Source organism: Thamnophis elegans, chromosome 7, assembly GCF_009769535.1.
Source record: "Thamnophis elegans isolate rThaEle1 chromosome 7, rThaEle1.pri, whole genome shotgun sequence".
NCBI lineage: Eukaryota > Metazoa > Chordata > Lepidosauria > Squamata > Colubridae > Thamnophis > Thamnophis elegans.
The window spans coordinates 79945320-79964886 of record NC_045547.1 but is presented as its reverse complement, the minus strand read 5'-3'; the positions used below and the strand labels follow the sequence as shown (position 1 = coordinate 79964886).

The 19567-nt window shown below is 42.4% G+C and overlaps 1 protein-coding gene across 1 annotated transcript in view; it reads right to left on the bottom strand.

Moving 5' to 3' along the window:
* ERGIC2 (ERGIC and golgi 2) overlaps window positions 1–19567 on the bottom strand; it is a 42566-nt gene extending 22999 nt beyond the window's left edge. The window contains exons 1-4 of the mRNA XM_032221814.1: window positions 19457–19567; window positions 9559–9623; window positions 7332–7479; window positions 5273–5381 (exon numbers count right to left, since the gene is read on the bottom strand). Coding sequence (XP_032077705.1) covers window positions 5273–5381; window positions 7332–7437 — 215 coding nt within the window. The 5' untranslated portion in view covers window positions 7438–7479; window positions 9559–9623; window positions 19457–19567. The remainder of the gene's footprint in view (window positions 1–5272; window positions 5382–7331; window positions 7480–9558; window positions 9624–19456) is intronic.

Sequence of the window (19567 nt, the reverse complement as noted above, 5' to 3'; positions counted from 1 at the left end):
TTTAATTCGAGGACTACCTATACAATTTCTCATAAATGTTTAAAGCCACAACTGCTTGACATTTTACGCAAGAGCAGGAGGAGAATCTGAAAGTGTAAGCAAGAAAGATGAAAACAGATTCTGAAAAATGCCTTCAAAGATAGAAACCGTGACCCGTCAAAACCGCGGTCCACAAAAGCGCGATCGACGAAAGCGCGCATTTGACGTCATCACAGCGCGACGAAAAAAATTAAAAATTGAAATAAAAATTAAATTAAAGCAAGCCGATTCACATAAAGGTAAGGGTTAGGTTTAGGTTTAGGGTTAGGGTTAAGGGTTAGGGTTAGGTTTAGAGCGTTAGGGTTACGTTTAGCGTTAGGTTAAGGGTTAGCGTTAGGTTTAGCGTTACGTTAACGGTTAGGTTTAGGGTTAGATTTAGGATTAGGTTAAGGGTTAGGTTTAGGGTTAGGTTTAGGGTTAGGTTTGGGGGGGGTTAGGGTAAGGTTTTCGCTTTATTTTTACATTTTTCGATTACAGCGTGATGTTTTCGTCGCGCTGTGATGACGTCAAATGCGCGCTTTCGTCGACCGCGATTTTGTCGTCCGCGGTTTTGTGGTGGAACTGATAGAAACATTGCTGGCTGGAGAATTCTGGGAGTTGGAAGTCCACACAAATTGAAGCTGCCAAGATTAAGCAACGCTAACTATAAAAAGCATCATATGAGGTGGTAGACTAGCTGGACGTCATTAACTTACACTGCAATGTGAAAACTTTAACCATATTCCCGATTTTTTTCAAAATATGACTCCTGCGAGTCCCTTGGATTGGATTGCAAGGCGATCCAACCAGTCAGTCCTAGAGGAGATCAACCCTGATTGCTCTTTAGAAGGCCAGATCCTGAAGATACTTTGGCCACCTAAGGAGAAGGAAGAAGGACTCCTTGGAGAAGAGCCTCATGCTGGGAACGATGGAGGGCAAAAGAAGAAGAAGGGGACGGCAGAGAAGGAGGTGGCTGGATGGAGTCACTGAAGCAGCCGGCGTGAACTTAAATGGACTCCAGAGGATGGTAGAGGACAGGAAGGGCTGGAGGAACGTTGTCCATAGGGTCGCGATGGGCCGGACACGACTTCCCAACTAACAACAAATACATGGAATAGTCTTGACTGTTTTCGTTTAGAGAAACTCGATCCCAAATCTTTTATAAATGTTTGCTGGGACAATATTCTCCAACCTAGAACTTTCCATGAAGTGCCACGGAGGAAAACTAACATCTGGAAAGCAACAGGTTGGGATTTTAATTAGATTAATTACATAACATCAAGCTCTTTTCCTCGGAGGCCAATTAGAAGCCAATCTTGTTCCGAGCCTCAATTGGGCAATTTGAGCGCGAACCACTTCGCTTGTTGAACTTGTTTGCATTCAGAGAGAGAGAAAAATAAATAGAATAGAATAACAGGAGTTGGAAGGGACCTTGGAGGTCTTCTAGTCCTGCTCAGGCAGGAAACCCTGTACCATTTCAGACAAATGGTTGTCCAATCTCTTCTTTAAAATTTCCAGTGTTGGAGCATTTACAACTTCTGGAGGCAAACCATTCCACTTATTAATTGTTCTAACTGTCAGGAAACTTCTCAGTTCTAAGTTGCTTCTCTCCTTGATTAGTTTCCACCCATTGCTTCTTGTCCTTCCCTCAGGTGCTCTGGAGAACAAGTTGACTCCCTCTTCTTTGTGGCAACCCCTGAGATATTGGAAGACTGCTATCATGTCTCCCCTAGTCCTTCTTTTCCTTAAACTTGACATACCCAGTTCCTGCAACCGTTCTTCATATGTTTTAGCCTCCAGTCCCCCAATTATCTTTGTTGCTCTTCTCTGCACTCTTTCTAGAGTCTCCACATCTTTTTTTTTATATCGTGGCAACCAAAACTGGATGCAAATATTCCAAGTAAAGCAAGCAACTCACCTTGCATTTCCATCTAAAGAAAGATTTACTATTCCACAATAGAAATCTGCCTTGAATTTTATTTTATTTTTTGTTCAGAGAACAGGTAACTTTTTCTGTGAAGAAACCTTGTCTGGAGAATAGTATCTTGATTATCTTGACTACTGTTTTTAGTCTAAAGAAAGGTATCCAACTTTGGCAATGTTAAGAAGACTTGTGGACTTCTAGAATTCCACAAGTCTTTGTTGAAGTTCAAAACTTTTAACCTTGCCAAGGTTAGACAACGCTGGTCTAAAGCGAGATAGGATTGTGATAGAGACATGTTGTGCTTTTTTTGGGGGGGGAAGAAACACTGATAAAATAATTGTGCGCTCCTATTTTTACACTAGAATTGTAGTGTAAAAATAAGACAAGCTGAATATATTGATAGATAGTAGAAATACACCGAAGGGAGGAGTAGAGGGAAAGAAGAAAGAGGGGTAGAGAGGGTGGGAGTGAGGATTGGAGGGAGGGTGAGATGGAAGGGAGGGAGTGTATTGGGAGAGAGGATAAAATAATTGTGTGCTATTGAAGAAGCGCCGTAGTATTCAAAGGGCGCAAATCAAAACATTTATGAACTCTGATGCAACACGTGGATAAGAGCAGATATAATCACGTTTTAACTGAAGGGCAGAGAAAACTCAATAAAAATAATGCCTTTCCCTGGGATCTCTTACCCAATGATTGCTGTATCTTGCAATTTGCAAGCGCTGACTATAGGTTTCAGGTTGAGGCAGAAATTGCTTATTTATCTCCATGACAACGGCACAAAGAATCCAAACAAACAACTATTATTTCCAAAAGGGTTTTAAAAAAAAAAATCACATCAGCTTCCAGCAGAGATGCAAAATGTTTTTGGTGCCCCGAAGGCACATATACAGCACGCCAGCGTGAGACCAAGAAATGCATGTAAACTCTCAGCTTGAAAGATGGAAAATGGGCAAAAAAAAAAAAATATTGGGAATAGGACTCACTTCTTAATAGAGAAAATTATCAAAGGAAATATAAAGATCAATTTTGGCAACAAAAGCCACTGGGCTTCAATAATCTTGTCAGGTTTATGTATATATTAGACGTGGAGATCCTTCGAGAGCTGTATGCCACAAATTTTCATTTTAATGTTTGCCACTTAGGGTATACTCAAAGCGACAATAAAGTATTCTATTCTATTCTGGTCTGTTCTGATCTTTTATTTCTATTTCTATTCTATTCTGTTCTTTTAATTCTATGCTATTCTATGCTATATTTTTTAATCTATTGTAGTCTATTCTAGTCTATTCCTTTCTATTCTGTTCTGTTCTATTCTATGCTATATTGTCTATTCTATTTTATTTTCTATTCTAATTCTATTCCCATTTCTATTCTAATTCTATTCCATTCCATATTTTCTATTCTATTTTGCTATTCTATTCTATTTTTTATTCTATTCTATTTTCTATTCTATTTTCTATTCTATTTTCTATTCTATTTTCTATTCTATTCTAATTCTATTCTATTCCTATTTCTATTCTAATTCTACTCCATTCCATATTTTCTATTCTATTCTATTCTATCCTATCCTATTCTAATTCTATTCCATTCCATATTTTCTATTCTATTATGCTATGCTAAGCTATTCTATGCTATATTTTCTATTCTACTGTATTCTATTGTATTCTATTCTATGCTATTCTATTCTATATTTTCTATGCTATGCTATTCTATTCCTGATTCTATTCTATTCTATTCCTGATTTTATCCTATTTCTGATTCTATTCTATTTCTGATTCTATTCTATTCTATTTCTGATTCTATTCTATTTCTAAGACTGGGAGTTCTAGTCCCGCCTTAGTGATGTAAACCAGCTGGGTGACTTTGGCCCAATCACCAAGAGATGGTGAGTTCTAGTCCCACCTTAGCCGTGAAAACCAGCTGGGTGACCTTGGGCCAGTCACTCTCTCTCAGTCCAATCTACCTCACAGGGATGTTGTTGTGGGGAAACAACAATTGGGAGGACGAAGGTGGGCTGGATATGTTCCATGCCTTAAGTTATTTGTAAAAAATAATAAAGGCGGGATTAAAATAACAAAATAAAACAAATAAAAATAAGAAAATAACAAAATATAAATTAAATTAAATTAAAATGACATCAAGGAGGGCTTGCCTTACTGTACTGACTGATAAACAGGAGGCTAAAGGATATGCATAAGTAGTTCTGAGATACAGTAAATTAACCCCTTTTCCTTTCACTAAATCTCTCTAATGAGCTTTTGGGATAATCGAGATTTTAAGCAGCTTGACTGTGTGGCAATATCCTCCCTTAGCAGCTTTGTTCCTAAACAAATCTGTTTGAATCTACCTTACCTCCCCTCTTCAAAGGTGTAGCAAAGCATGTTTCTTCCTTAATGTCCCCGAAGACACAGTAATAATTTTGTTTTTGTTTTTTTCTTAACCACCTGGTGCTCCTGTGATATCAAGACCTCAAGAACTACCATATTTTTCGGACTATAAGACGCACCGGAGTATAAGACACGCCAATAGCAATAGCAGTTAGACTTCTATACCGCTTCATAGGGCTTTCAGCCCTCTCTAAGCGGTTTACAGAGTCAGCATATCGCCCCCAACAATCCGGGTCCTCATTTTACCCACCTCGGAAGGATGGAAGGCTGAGTCAACCTTGAGCCGGTGAGATTTGAACAGCCGAACTGCTGAATTGCAGTCAGCTGAAGTAGCCTGCAGTGCTGCACTCTAACCACTGCGCCACCTCGGATTCAAGATTTTGAAGAGGCAAATTTTTTTAAAAAAAGTTTTTGCACTCTGCAGACCTCCCAAAAATGGCCCGTTCAAAAAAAGGGGGGGGCATGAATAGCCTTTAGAGTGCTCCTGGGGGGGCAGGGGGCCAAAAACGAGCAAAAACCGGCCATTTTTTGTCCAAAAATGGGCATGAATAGCCTTTAGGAGGCTTGTAGAGTACTCCTGGGGAGGTGGGGCAAAAATGAACAAAGAAACAGCCCGTTTTTCGCTCATTTCTGCCCTCCCCAGCCCCCAGGAGCACCCTGGAAGCCTCCTAAAGGCTCTGCATGGCCATTTTGGTGAAGGGGGCGGGGTTTCAGGAGGCAAAAAAATACTGTATTCAGTGTATAAGACGCACCCAGGTTTTCAGCCTCTTTTTTGACGGGAAAAAGGTGTGACTTATAATCCGAAAAATACGGTAACGTAAGACTTTTGCCACCGTGGCCGTTAAAGGCCTCAAGATTGTTTAAAAAACAAAACAAAAAAAAATTAAGCCACGTACAATCAATATGAGTTTTAAATGAGTAATCAAGGGCAAAGCCTTACCTAGTATAATCCTTGTCCACTTCATATTCGTATTTCATCCAGGTGTCTCGATAGACCGTAAACTCCATTATGGTTAAGAGAGCCATGGTGGTAAAAGCTATTAGAGAAACTGGGGGAAAAAGAAGAATGTAATGGCATTGACTGGGAGAAGCTATAAACTATAACAGATTAAGTCAGTGGTCACCAACTGGTGGTATGCAGGAAAATTTGGGTGGTCCGTAGAAAAATTATTTCCATTTTTTATATTGCACTAAATCAGGGGTCCTCAAATTACGTCCCCTGGGCCGGATATGTGCAATGAATGCTTGTGTTGCTGCAGAGAGTATCCCCCTTCGGGGTCTTTTTGTGTGGGTCGGAGGGGGGCAGAAATTCCAACTTGGGGTCTGCTTCAGCCTCCTGGTGTGGGACTTTGAGGGAAGGCTGGCAGGAAGGACCACTGGTGGCGAAGAGCCGGAGGCCCTCGTTCCAGTAGGACTGGAACGAGGCTGACCTCCTTAGCCCGCTGAGCCTCTAGGCGCTGGTACCTGGCCTTGCAAGAGGACGTCGCAGCCAAAAACAGAGCTCGGGAGCCCACAAACGCTCGGGCCCCTACAGGCATCCCCGACATGAGTAGCGTTGAGCTGGCCATGCACCCAGCCCCCAGCGCCCCGAGATCAAACACAACCCTGATGCAGCCCTAAATGAAATTGAGTTTGAGAGCCCTGGGTGACGGAAGAGAACATATCAAAGAGAAGTGGTGAGAACATGTCACCGTTGTAAGTGGTGAGGAAACCAAAGCTCAGAAGACCCCAGAAGGACCTCAAGCACCTGCGCCACGTCCCCAAGGGGCAATCCCAAGGAGACATGTCTTCCCTGAGGATATACAAAGCTGGAGATCTAAGCAGTCACCTCTGAGGCTCCCGATTCTTACTGGGAAACAATGACACTTCATAATCATTCTGCCTTCTTCCAGCTTTCTGGATTTTTTTTCCTTTCTGCTATTGCTAAATGCAATCATTACACGCAATAGCTCCTAGTCCTTGGAACAGCTTGCCTTCTGGAGTTGTGAGGTCTCATCGCTGGAGGCCTTCAAGAAATGATTGGATGACCATTGGTCCGGTATCAGTGGTGGGTTTCAAAAATTGTTTGAACTACTCTGTGGGTGTGGCCTCCTTTCTGGGAGTGGCTTGCCGCCCATGTGACCGGATATGAAGATGCCGACGACACTTGTCAGAACCACCTTAAATTACCTCACACACAGCACTGGCATGCATAAGAATAGGATGTAAACTTGTTTTTTAAAAGGCATCTTTGGTTTGCGTTAAAACAACTTCAACACACGCAATGTTCTGATTGCCCCACAAACGCAGCAGTCATCCTTACCTTTCCCAGAGGCACTGAGTTTTATAAATAGGAGCATGATAGTGTAGAATAATCATATCCAAGGACCAGTGGTGGGTTTCAAAATTTTTTGGAACCTCTTCTGTAGGTGTGGCCTGCTTTCCGGGTCCACTGGTGGAACCTCTTCTAACCGGTTCGGTAGATTTGACGAACCGGTTCTACCGAATAGGTGCGAACTGGTAGGAACCCACCTCTGTCCGGTATAAGGACTCCTGCCATGGCAAGGGGCTGGACTAGAAGACCTCCAAGGTCCTTCCCAGCCCTGTGATTCTACAATTCTATGATTCTACAGGTACTCCTCGACTTACCACTGAGCCCCAAATTTCTGTTCTTAAGCGAGTCAAGTGAATTTTGCCCCATTTTGCAACCTTTCCTGCCACAGTTGTTAAGTGACTCGCCGCAGTTGGCAAGTTAGTAACACGGTCGTTAAACGAATCCGGCTTCCCCCATTGGCTTTGCTTGTCATAAGGGGGTCATGTGACCTCTCGAGACGCGGCCACCGTCATAAATAGGAGCCCGTTGTCAAGTGTCTGAAATTTGGGTCACATGACCACGGGGTGCTACAATGGTCGTATGTGTGAAAAGGCGCTTTTTTCACTGCCGAATGGTCGCTAAACGAACAGTCATAAGTCGAGGACTACCTGAATTCCCAAAGAAGAAGCCGTCAGCTGGGATTTACCTGTTCCTCCGCTGGTTGATGTCTCTATGTAGCTTTCTGGAATCTTTGGGAAAGCGTCCAATTCTTTCACTAAATTCAAAGTCTTTTTCCGATTCAGTCGTCTCATCTTCAATCCCTTCCTTCATATAGACACGGGCAAGGAGCGTCACTGAGTGAGACCAAAAAAAAAATCACAAAACGTTCGTCTTTAAGCACAGCAGCTTTAACAGGGCCATACCATCACTTTGAAGCCAAAGTTCTGGAAACCCTTATGAATTCATCTTGATTTAGGCTAAAATCATGTCTGGGGGGCAGTGTGGATAAAAATTGATGGTTTTTTAAAAAAATTAAAAAAATGGATTTTTAAAATTTAAATTGGATTTGTTTTTATTTAAATTGGATTTACTTTTATTTAAATTGATTTGTTTTTATTTAAATTGGATTTGTTTTTATCTAAATTGGATTTGCTTTTATTTAAATTGGATTTGCTTTTATTTAAATTGGATTTGCTTTTATTTAAATTGGATTTGTTTTAAATTTAAGTTGGATTTATTTTTATCTAATTTATTTTTTAAAAAACCGCTTTCGGAGTAAAAAAATCTATCTAAAGATAGTTTTCTATTTAGGATACATTAAAATTTTAGTTTATTCAGCCTGAAATGGAGCTTAGTTATGTAGCATGAGCCTGTAATATTCAGCAATATTTACATTTTTTGGGGGGGTAAACTCATTCAATGAATGCAAGCTGAGATAACAGGCACTTGCATTGACGCACTCACACAATTTCAGTTGCTCTTTAAAAAAAGTATGATTTAAATCGAGTTGATTTAAATCAAGCCTTTTTACTGGTGATTTTAATCGTGATTTAAATCGACTTGATTTAAATCAAATCTAACCTGTCTGGTTGTTTTTTTCTTATTCTTGAAATTTATTGAGGAGGGGGTACTTTGCAATGTAAACACTTCTTCTCCATCTGCTAATCTTCTTTTCCAGATGCTCTCATGCTTCACTACACGTATGAATTTAGTAATCCCTGACTCTGGCTAGAATACGATAACACGTCCAAAACACGGATAAACGATTTCTACAATCCCCGTTTGCAATAAAGCCATTTTTTTTAGAAAAGTATCCCACAGACCATAACATTATTTGGATTAGGGATTGGCTTTCTTCTCTTTCTTTTTTTTTCTTTTTGCAATGTGGGCCATGAATTATGCAAATTCCCTTTCGGCTTTTTCCATTTACAGATACCAAGCTGCGCTTAAAAGCACTTTATTTGAAATTTTGCTGGAAAGCCAAACCCGTTAAAACACAAGACAAATTCATTCATGAAAGCACCGGTTTGAAAAACACACACACACACACACATATATATATATATATATATGTTATGTTTGTGCTGATAAATAAATAAAGGACAATCAGCACAAACATAACAAATGTAACAAAAAGGCAACAGTAAAAAATACTGGGTTTCTGTCTGGATGGTCTCTTGTGACGAGCCAAAGGACAGAGAATGGAAGTGTGACCTTCCTCCCATATTTGGGCATACCAGGAGTTGTGACTTTCAATATATATATATGTGTGTGTGTGTGTCTGTGTGTGTGTGTGTGTGTGTGTGTCAAAGGCAACAGTAAAAAAATATTGGGTTTCTGTCGTGATGGACTCTTGTGACGAGCCGATTGACAGATGATGGAAGCAGTTAGCTTCCTCCCATAATTGGGGCTTACCAGGGGTTGTGACACTAAATATATACCTTCTTCCCTGGCTTCAGCTGATAAGGAGGAGACCTGTGGCATAATGGCTAAGACGTTTGCCTAAGATGCAATACAGCACAGGTTCGAATCCCAATAAGGGTATGGCTAGCTGATGAGAGCTAAATAGCTTGAAATAGATCTATACTAGTCTCCCTTTATTTATTTATCAGCACAAATAAAACATACACACACACATATATATATATGTGTGTGTGTGTATGTGTGTGTGTGTCATATATATGTATGTATGTAAGTATGTATGTATATATATATGTGTGTGTGTGTGTGTGTATGTGTCTGTGTATATATATGTATGTGGCATATATATATATATATATATATATATATATATATATATATATATATATATATATATATGTATGGGGTGTGTATGTATGTATGTATCTGTGTGTGTGTGTATCACCAATCTACGAAAACATATATCTATCTATATATATGTATATGTATATATATATTGACACAAACATTACCTTTATTCTCTGTTTCTTCTCGTTACCAAACAAGGAGGAGCCTGACGGAATTTTGGATAGAGATTCTGAAGCAAAAAAACAAATAAAAATACAGATATTAATCTGTGAACTTACAGGAGGTTAGAGAAGCAGAAAAATTCCAAACCAAACGGCACCTGGCCAGAAATCTTCCATCTTTTCCAGCCTTGAGTTACCATCACGAAATGCTCAATGTGTGTTTTTTTAAAAAAAGATAATAATTTCGCGATATAGCTGAGTGTTTACAGAATTCAGGCAAAAACCTCAACCAAGAATTTTTATCAGCGTTGTTGCAAAAGGGACAATCGTTTTGTGAAGTTTGCACCTCCTAAGGGGAGATTTTGCAATGAACCGTATTCATATAGGATCTATAATATTTTATAGCAAGCTGGAAAACCTCTTTTTCTTCTGAAACTCACTGAATTTAGTGTGACTAACCTCTGGGTATTTAAGACCGCGGATATTGACAATTATATTTTCTTCTTCCAAAAATGAGAAGCCCACCTGATTCGAAATGTTGCAGGAATTGGCTCAGGCGCTAAGACGCCGAGCTTGTCGTTCAGAAGTTTGAATCCCTAGCACCACATAACAGAGCGAGCTCCCGTTACTCGTCCCAGCTTCTGCCAACCGAACAGCTCAAAAGCGCGTAAAAAATGCAAGTAGAAAAATAAGAACCACCTTTGGTGGGGAGGGAAAAGCATTCTGTACAATTGGCACAGGAGCTCCCCAAGGCTGTGTGCTCTCACCACTTCTCTCTATATACCAATGACTCAGTGGTGGGATTCAAATAATTTAACAACTGGTTCTCTGCTCTAATGACCAGCTGGGTAGGTGGGGCTTGGTAGTTATGTGATTCAGTGGGTGTGGTCAACTCAATGTCACTCATATCGATGGACGCTTTGCCTTATCTGTGACAATGTAGTAAGGGTTAACTGAAGAGGCAGTTTCCGTAAGCAGGGCAATAAAGACTAGGCTAGAAACAACACCAGAATGTTTCCTTCCTGCCTTCCTTACAGAATAAGATTTCTTCCAACAACCGGTTCTCCCAACTGCTTAGAAAGTTACCAACCGGTTCTCCCGGATAGGTGCGAACCGGCTGAATCCCACCACTGCAATGACTGCATCTCAAAACGATCTATCCGTTAAACTACTGAAGTTTGCAGATGATACAACAGTGGTTGGTCTCATTCAAGACAACGATGAAACCGCATACAGACGGGAGGTTGAACTCGACTGGAACAATCTGGAACTGAACACACTCAAAACCGTAGAATTGGTGGTAGACTTTAGGAGAAACCTAACTACCACCTCTTACAATGCTAGACCACACAGTATCAACAGTAGAAGACTTTCAAATTTCTAGGTTCTATCATATCTCAAGACCTAAAATGGACACAATGGATATTGTTTCCTGATTGCTTATTTGTACCTTGTGACTATCATTAAGTGTTGTACCTTATAATTCTTGACGAATGTATCTTGTGTTTTTATATATACTGAGAGCTTATGCACCAAAGGTAAATTCCTTGTGTGTCCAAACTTGGCCAATAAAGAATTCAACTCAACTCAACTCAACAACTCAACTCAACTCAACGCAATGCAACTCCTCAACTCAAATCAACTCTATTCTATTCCATGAGCCTTCGGTGTTTAGTCATGCTGGCTACATGACCACAGAGACGTCTTCGGACAGCGCTGGCTCTTCGTGTTTGAAACGGAGATGAGCACCGCCCCCTAGAGTCGGGAACGACTAGCATATATGTGCGAGGGGAACCTTTACCTTTTAATTTAATTTAATGAAAAGGGCTAAATGTGACATGATGGCAGTCTTCCAATATTTGAGGGGTTGCCCCAAAGAAGAGGGAGCCAAGCTATTCTTTAAAGCACCTGAGGGCAAAGGAAGAAGCAATGGGCGGAAACTAATCAAGGAGAGAATCAACCTAGAACTAAGGAGACATTTCCTAACAGAACAATTCATCGGTGGAAAATCTGCCTCCAGAAGTTGTGGATGCTGCAACACTGGAGGTATTAGAGACTGGACAGCCATTTATCCGAAATATTACAGGGTCTCCTGCTTGAACAGAGGGTTGGACTAGAAGACCACTGAGGTCCCCTCCACCTCTGTTATTCTCTTAGTTTTATGTCATCACAGGAAGGATTCTAAGCCTAGAAAATACCAGCCATTTCCAAAATAAAATCGGAAACTCCAGTTAAAAGACATCCATATGAAGACGTAATTTTATTAGACGAGAAGTCAACTTTTCAGATAAATGAATCTACGATGAGGGGTAAGGGGGAAAAATACACTACAAAACTTGCAAAGACTTGAGGATGGAGGAGCATTTTAATCCGCCTCAAAGCTTTGGCAAGGTTTATAAGAAGTTAACAATAAGAAATCAATACAGACCATTAATTTGGGGGTTTGAAAAAAAATCTCAGCTCTCCTTCAGCCAAGCCACAACCTTCACTCAAAAACAACGGGATGTCAATCAATTCTGAGTCCTCCAAGTCGCCCCGTTGGGAATTAGTCAGAACTAACCTCAGAATGGTTTGTACTAACCACTTATTAAGGAGAGAACCACAAGCAGAGGCTGCACAGCCCACGCGAGAAACGAAACCTACTTAAAGGCCGATTTGACTTGGCTCGTCCTAATTTAAACTGACAGGACGTGATACTTTGATACACAAATGTCCTCTCCTTTTCCGAAGTGTTGGGTAGCTTCTTTGTAACCTGGGTTGATTGATAGATAGATGGATGGATGGATGATACTGTAGGTGATAGATAGATAGATAGATAGATAGATAGATAGATAGATAAAACTGTAGGTGATAGATAGATAGAGATGATAGATGATACTGTGGGTGATAGATAGATACTATAGATGATAGATAGATAGATAGATAGATAGATAGATAGATAGATAGATAGACAGACAGACAGACAGACAGATATGGATAAATGATACTGTAGGTGAAAGACAAGACAGACAGACAGGCAGATACTGTAGATGATACGTAGATAGATGATAGATAGATACTGTAGATTATAGATAGATAGATGGATGGATGGATGGATGGATAGATAGATGCTACTGTAGGTAGATAGATGCATGGATGGATGGATGGATGGATGGATGGATGGATGGATGGATAGATAGATAGATACTGTAGATGATAGATGGACAGATAGATAGATACTGTAGATGATACGTAGATAGATGATAGATAGATACTGTAGATTATAGATAGATAGATGGATGGATGGATAGATAGATCCTCGGGCCCTTGTGATCTCTAGGCTGGAATACTGCAATGTGCTCTACATGGGGCTGCCCTTGAAGAGCATCCGGCGGCTTCAGCTAGTTCAGAACGCAGCCGCGCGAGTGATTGCGGGTGCACCTCGATTCACCCGCATAACACCCATCCTCCGCGAGCTGCGCTGGCTGCCTGTCGATCTCCGGATGCGCTTCAAGGTGCTATTAATCATCCATAAAGCCCTACATGGCAGTGGATCTGGATACTTGAGAGACCGCCTTCTGCCAATTACCTCCCTGCGACCAATAAGATCCCATAGATTAGGCCTCCTCCGTATTCCATCGGCCAGCCAGTGTCGGCTGGCAACCACAAGGAGGAGGGCCTTCTCAGCAGTAGCCCCGGCCCTTTGGAACGAGCTCCCCGTGGAGATTCGTACCCTCTCCACCGTCCAAGCCTTCCGCATAGCCTTGAAGAACTGGCTCGCCCGTCAGGCCTGGGGATAAGGATAGTCACCCCTCCCGAATGATGAATGTATGTTGCCTACCATTTTATTACATGTCTTCTATCTTGATGTTTGTGTTCCCCCCTTCCCAGTTTTATGTGAGCCGCCCTGAGTCCCCTCAGGGAAAAGGGCGGCCTACAAATTCTAATAAAACTCTAAACTCTAAAACTCTAGATGCTACTGTAGGTAGGTAGGTAGGTAGGTAGATGATAGATAGATAGATAGATAGATAGATAGATAGATAGATAGATAGATAGATATAGATAAATGATACTGTAGGTGAAAGATAGATAGATAGATAGATAGATAGATAGATAGATAGATAGATAGATAGATAGATAGATAGATACATAGATAGCTGGATAGATACTGTAGATGATACGTAGATAGATGATAGATGGACAGATAGATAGATGATACTGTAGATGATAGATATAAATGGATAGATAGATGGATGGATGGACAGATAGATATAACTATAAGATAGTAGTGGAGGATAGAATGACTTTGCTTTGGAAGATATGACAATGAAGTTTACACAGTAAGCAGCAGAGCTAAGATGGAGGTAATGTTAGGACTCTGGATCTTTAGTTGAGCTTATAAAACAAGCACTACAGAAAGGCCTGTAAGGATCTAAGTCCAGGAGATCATTTTGATCTATTCAACACTTGCTCTAGGAGCATAATTACAAGCAGTCCTCGACTTATGACCACAACGGAGCCCCAAATTTTGGTTGCTAAGCGAGACATTTGTTAAGTGAGTTCCCTCCCCCGCATTTCACGACCTTTCTTATCGCGTTTGTTAAGCTGAGTCACTGAGGTCAAAGTGAATCCACGCGGTCGTTAAGTGAATCTGGCTTCTCCCACTGACTTTTGCTTGTCGGAAGGCCGCCAAATCACATGACCCCGGGGCGCTGCGACTGTCATAAATGTGAGTCACTTGCCAAGCGTCTGAATTTTCGATCGCGTGAACATGGGGATGCGGCAACGGTTGTTAAGGGTGGAAAAATAAGTCGCTTTTCCTGGGGCCGTTGTAACTTGGAACCGTCAGTAAATGAACGGGTTGTAAGTCGAGGACTACCTGCATACAGCAGTTGCCCCAGGAGCAAAATATTGCGGCGATAAAAGCATTGCAATCAACCCTGGAGATTTTCATCCCTCTCTAATTCCCCTTTTGTAAAGCATGAGTAAAACACCCAGCACACACGCCTGGCTCTTTAGGAAGCTTTAAGTAACTGCAACAGTCGCGGAAGGGGAAAACAGAGATGATGCCAACTCACACAGCTCTAATGTTGTAATGCACCCAAGGTGCGGGATATTGACTTTTCATATTTTTTTTAAAAATGCCAAACAAATCCTGTTTTGCAACTCACCTGCGTCCCTTTCTAATTGTGCACCTGTAAGCAAGGCAGCCTATCAGCAATTGCCAAATCGCCTTTTAAAATGAAAACCAGGAAATAAAGTTCTCGGGAGCCTTATTTATTTTATTTTTTAAATTTCCTTCTTCTCCATGTACGTTTTTTTTCTCCCTGGCAACCCCGACGGGTCATTTACAAAACTTTTTGAGATCCCAGTATTTAAGGAACGACTTGGCTGATCTTTAAATTTTGTAGTTCTAGAACTGTGAAGGAGAAGAGGGAAGGAAAACATTTAAATTTGGACCTTCTGCATTCCCATCTAATCCTGATCCCTTTGGTCAGCGCACTCCAGAGTCGACCCGCGAAAAAGAGAGTGTCTTAACTCGAGGGCAAACAAACAGCTTCACACAAATACCCCACAATTATATATTAGCTTTATTATTATTGGAAGTTAACCTCCTTCTGTCCAGGGTATGTGTGAGATAGATAGATAGATAGATAGATAGATAGATAGATAGATAGATAGATAGATAGATAGATAGATAGATAGATAGATAGATAGATAGATATGATAGATAGATATAGATGATAGATAGATATAGATGATAGATAGATAGAAAGAAAGATGATAGATATAGATGATAGATAGATATAGATGATAGATAGATAGATAGATAGATAGATAGATAGATAGATAGATAGATAGACAGACAGACAGACATAAAGAAGAGAGAGGGAGGGAGGGAGAGATAGAGAGATGATAGGTAGGTAGGTAGGTAGGTATAAAGGAGAGAAAGAGAGGGAGGGAGGAAGAGAGACAGATGATAGATAAATAGACAGACAGTATTAAGGAAAGAGAGAGAGAGAGGGAGGGAGAGATAGAGATGATAGATAGATAGATGATAGATAAGATAGATAGGTAGGTAGGTAGGCAGGTATAAAGGAGAGAGAGAGAGGGAGAGAGATGATAGCTGATAGATAGACAGACAGACAGGTATAAAGGAGAGAGAGAGAGAGGGAGGGTGGGAGAGAGAGAGATGATAGATAGATGATAGGTAGGTAGATGTATATTCCTCGACTTACAAGTCCATTTAGTGACCATTCAAAATTACAATGGCAGTGAAAAAAGTGACTTATGAACGGTTTCCACCCTTAAGATGGTTGCCGTCATCCCCGTGCTCAGGTGATTAAAATTCAGACACTTGGCAACTGGCATGTACTTATGACTGTTTCAGTGTCCCATAGTCACCCTTTGGCGACCGTCTGACAAGCAAAGACAATGGGGGAAGCCCAATTCACTTAACAACCGTGTGGCTAAGTTAACAAAAGGCAATGATTCACTTAACGACGGGGGCAAGAAAAGTTGTAAAATGGGGCAAAACTCATTTAACAAATGTTGCACTTAGTAGCACAAACTCTGTGTGTGTGTGTGTGTGTGTGTGTGTGTGTGTGTGTGTACATACGTGTGTCAGTGTATCCAGAGAAAAAAGGAACCAGAAAAGTTATCTTATTACTGTATTTTTTGGAGTATAAGACGCACCCTTTTCCCCTCAAAAAAGAGGCTGAAAATCTGGGTGCGTCTTATACACTGAATACAGCATTTTTTGCCTCCCAAAACCCCACCCCCTTCACCAAAACAGCCATGCAGAGCCTTTAGGAGGCTTCCAGCGTGCTCCTGGGGGCTGGGGAGGGCAGAAATGAGTGAAAAACGGGCCGTTTTTGCTCAATTTTGCCCCTCCCAGCCCCCAGGAGCACTCTATAAGCCTCCTAAAGGCTATACATGCAATTTTTTGATGGAGAACGAGCCTTTTTTGCTTGTTTGGGGGGCAGAAGCACCCCCCAGGAGCACTCTGCAAGCCCCCTAAACGCTATTCATGCCTTTTTGGGGGAGGGGGGGAAACAGGCCCGTTTTCGTGAAAAATGGGCCCTTTTTAGGAGGTCTGCAGAGTGCAAAAACTTTTCTTTTTTAATTTGCCTCTGCAAAACCTTGGGGCGTCTTATATTCCGTCTTATACTCCGGTGCATCTTATACCGTCCGTTGCCAAGACCTGTTCCCACGTTCCCATCACAACCACAATGGAAAGAAAGCAGCCTTTAAAAGCCATCATGGAGAGAAGGGTATAAATTTCCATAGTCATAATGAGCTGCAAACTCTCAACATCCTTTTCCTAACAGACCATCCTTATAAGATTTTGGGGGTCTTTCTGTATCGAAAGTTCACAATGCTACGGGTGAAAATGTATCACGCAACTCACCTTTCCTTATCCGCAGAAGAAACGGCGCGAAAACACAACTACCATTTGCAAAATTGCACACCAACTCTTTAATTCCCCCCGGCAGTTGTGAGAATGGTTTTACTGCAACAACAGTCAACGTGCGGGGAGGGGGGGGGGGAAGTGGGTTGCGATTGACAGCTGTCAAAATGCAAACCGATTTAAGGCTGTTTGGGGGTGGGGGCGGGAATCTCAGCTTTCCTTCAAGTCAAAACTATAATTTTTACATCAAAAAGAAACAAACACATTACTCAATTCTAAGCCGCTCCATTAACCCCACACTGCTGCTATTCCTTGATTTTCAACGGTTCGCTTAATGACTGGCCAACGTTACGACACGACTGGAGAAAGTGACTTATGGCCATTTTCCACACGGCCATTGCAGCATCCCACTTAACGGCGTAAATGATGCGCTTGTAAGTCGAGGAGTGACTGCAGTAGCTCAGAAAGCTTTATATAACTATTTCAAAGGGGAATATTTTTAGCTCAGTGCTGCCTTGAGAATGCTGAGCTGGGTTGATATCTTGCAGACATTTCATTACCCAACTAGTTAACACCATCAGTGCTAGGAGGGAATGGGGTTGGAGGAAGAGGAGCTGGAGGAAAAGGAGGAGAACTGTAAGGTCATTGGTGCGCTCTGAGCTCGGTTGATTTCTTGCAGACGTTTCATGACCCAACTGGGTAACATCATCAGTGCTACAGTAGTAAGGAGTGCTCTTTGCTGTCAGTTTATATTCTGTGTCTCTTTGCTTGTCTGTCTTAGGGATTATTTGGTTGGGCTGTTTACTGATGGCTCTTTGGCAGTTTCTTGATTGGCGTATGGCTTACTTGATTGATGGCTGGGCTGAATTTAAGCTTGAGTTAATTTAAATTTAATTTTAAGTTAAACAAGGCCAGGGAATTCCTAGAAGCCTGGCATTCTGACAAATTAGCTGTCAACAGACACATAGACGTTAACAGCGTAATATTAACGGACGGCAAACCGTACTCCTTACTAGCACTTCTTACTAGCACCTCCTCCTCCTCTCTGCAAACCCCACTCCCTTCCAGCACTGATGGTGTTACCTAGCTGGGTCACGCAACGTCAGCAAGAAAACCACCAAGCTCAGAGAGCACCAAGGACCCCACAGTCCCCTTCTCCTTCTCTTCCGCTCCACAAACCCCACTCCCTTCTAGCACTGATGATGTTACCTAGTTGGGTCATGAAACGTTTGCAAGAAAACAAGCAAGCTCAGAGAGCACTAAGGACCCCACAGCCCTCCTCCTCCTCCTTCCCTCTGCAAACCTCCCTTCCTACTAGCACTGATGATGTTACCTAGTTGGGTCAACGAAACGTCTGCTAAGAAATAAAGAAAGCATAGAGAGCATAGAGCATCCCAGAGTCCTCCTACTCCTTTCCACAATCCCTATTCCCTCCCAGTACTGATGACGTTACCTAGTTGGGTCGCGAAATGTCTGCAAAGGTAGCATCAAGGACCTCCGTTGTCCCCCTCGTCCCTCTCCCCTCTCCCCTCCCCTTCCTCCTTTCCGCAAACCTCCCTCCTAGCACTGATGATGTTACCTAGTTGGGTCACGAAATGTCTGCAAAGAAAGCAGGCAAGCTCAGATAGCATCAAGGACCTCCATTGTCCCCCTCGTCCCTCTCCCCTCTCTCCTCCCCTTCCTCCTTTCCGCAACCCCCCTCCTAGCACTGATGATGTTACCTAGTTGGGTCACCCAAGGTCTGCCAAGAAAACAAGCAAGCATAGAGACCACCAAGGACCTCACAATCTTCCTTCTCTTCCTCCCCCCCTCCGCAAAATTCCCTCTCTCCTAGCACTGATGATGTTACCTAGTTGGGTCAAACAACATCTGCAAAGAAATGAAGCCAGCCCAAGAGAGCCTTTTCCCTAACCCAATTTTAGTAAGGAACGCAGCCTTAGGGCAAAGGGGAAATATAAACCACCACCCGCAAGCACAGATCCGGCTGCCCACCCACCCACAAAAGAAATATAAACCTACTTTAAAAAGGGTGATTGAACTTGACACGTCCTATGGGGGGGGGGGACATCAGACCAAGCACACGGGGTGCAATTGCAACCGTTTGCAAACCCCCTCCTCTTTCCAGGATCTTTCAAGGTGCAAAACCCCGAGCCCCCCCTCCTCTTTGGCCATCCTGCCCTACTTTGCACCCCATTCCCACGTACAGGTTCAAATAAAGACTTCCCATGACTTCCAAGCCATGCTCCGTCCTCTCGCCCTTTGCCCGACTCCAACTCCGCTTCCAAAGCAGGAGGGCAGCATTTTAATAATAATAAGAAGAATCCCCGCTTTCTTTTCCCGTGTACACCATTCACACGTGCAGCAGAGACAAAAAGAGGGAAGGCTGGCGGGTCACGTGCGCCAAAGGGGACCCCGGGAGGGGGGGAGGCGAGGCGGTTAATCCCCCACCCCCTCCAAAGCAGGGGCGACCACCCCACTCCGGGAAGAGGGGACCGCGGTCGGAAGACTCACCTTCCCCGCCGCATCTCCGCAGCAGCAGCGGCGGCGGCGGCAGCGGCGGCAGCTTCGGGTCCGTTCGGGCGTCGAGCCGAAGAGCCGAGCGGGCGGGCGCTCGGGGACGCT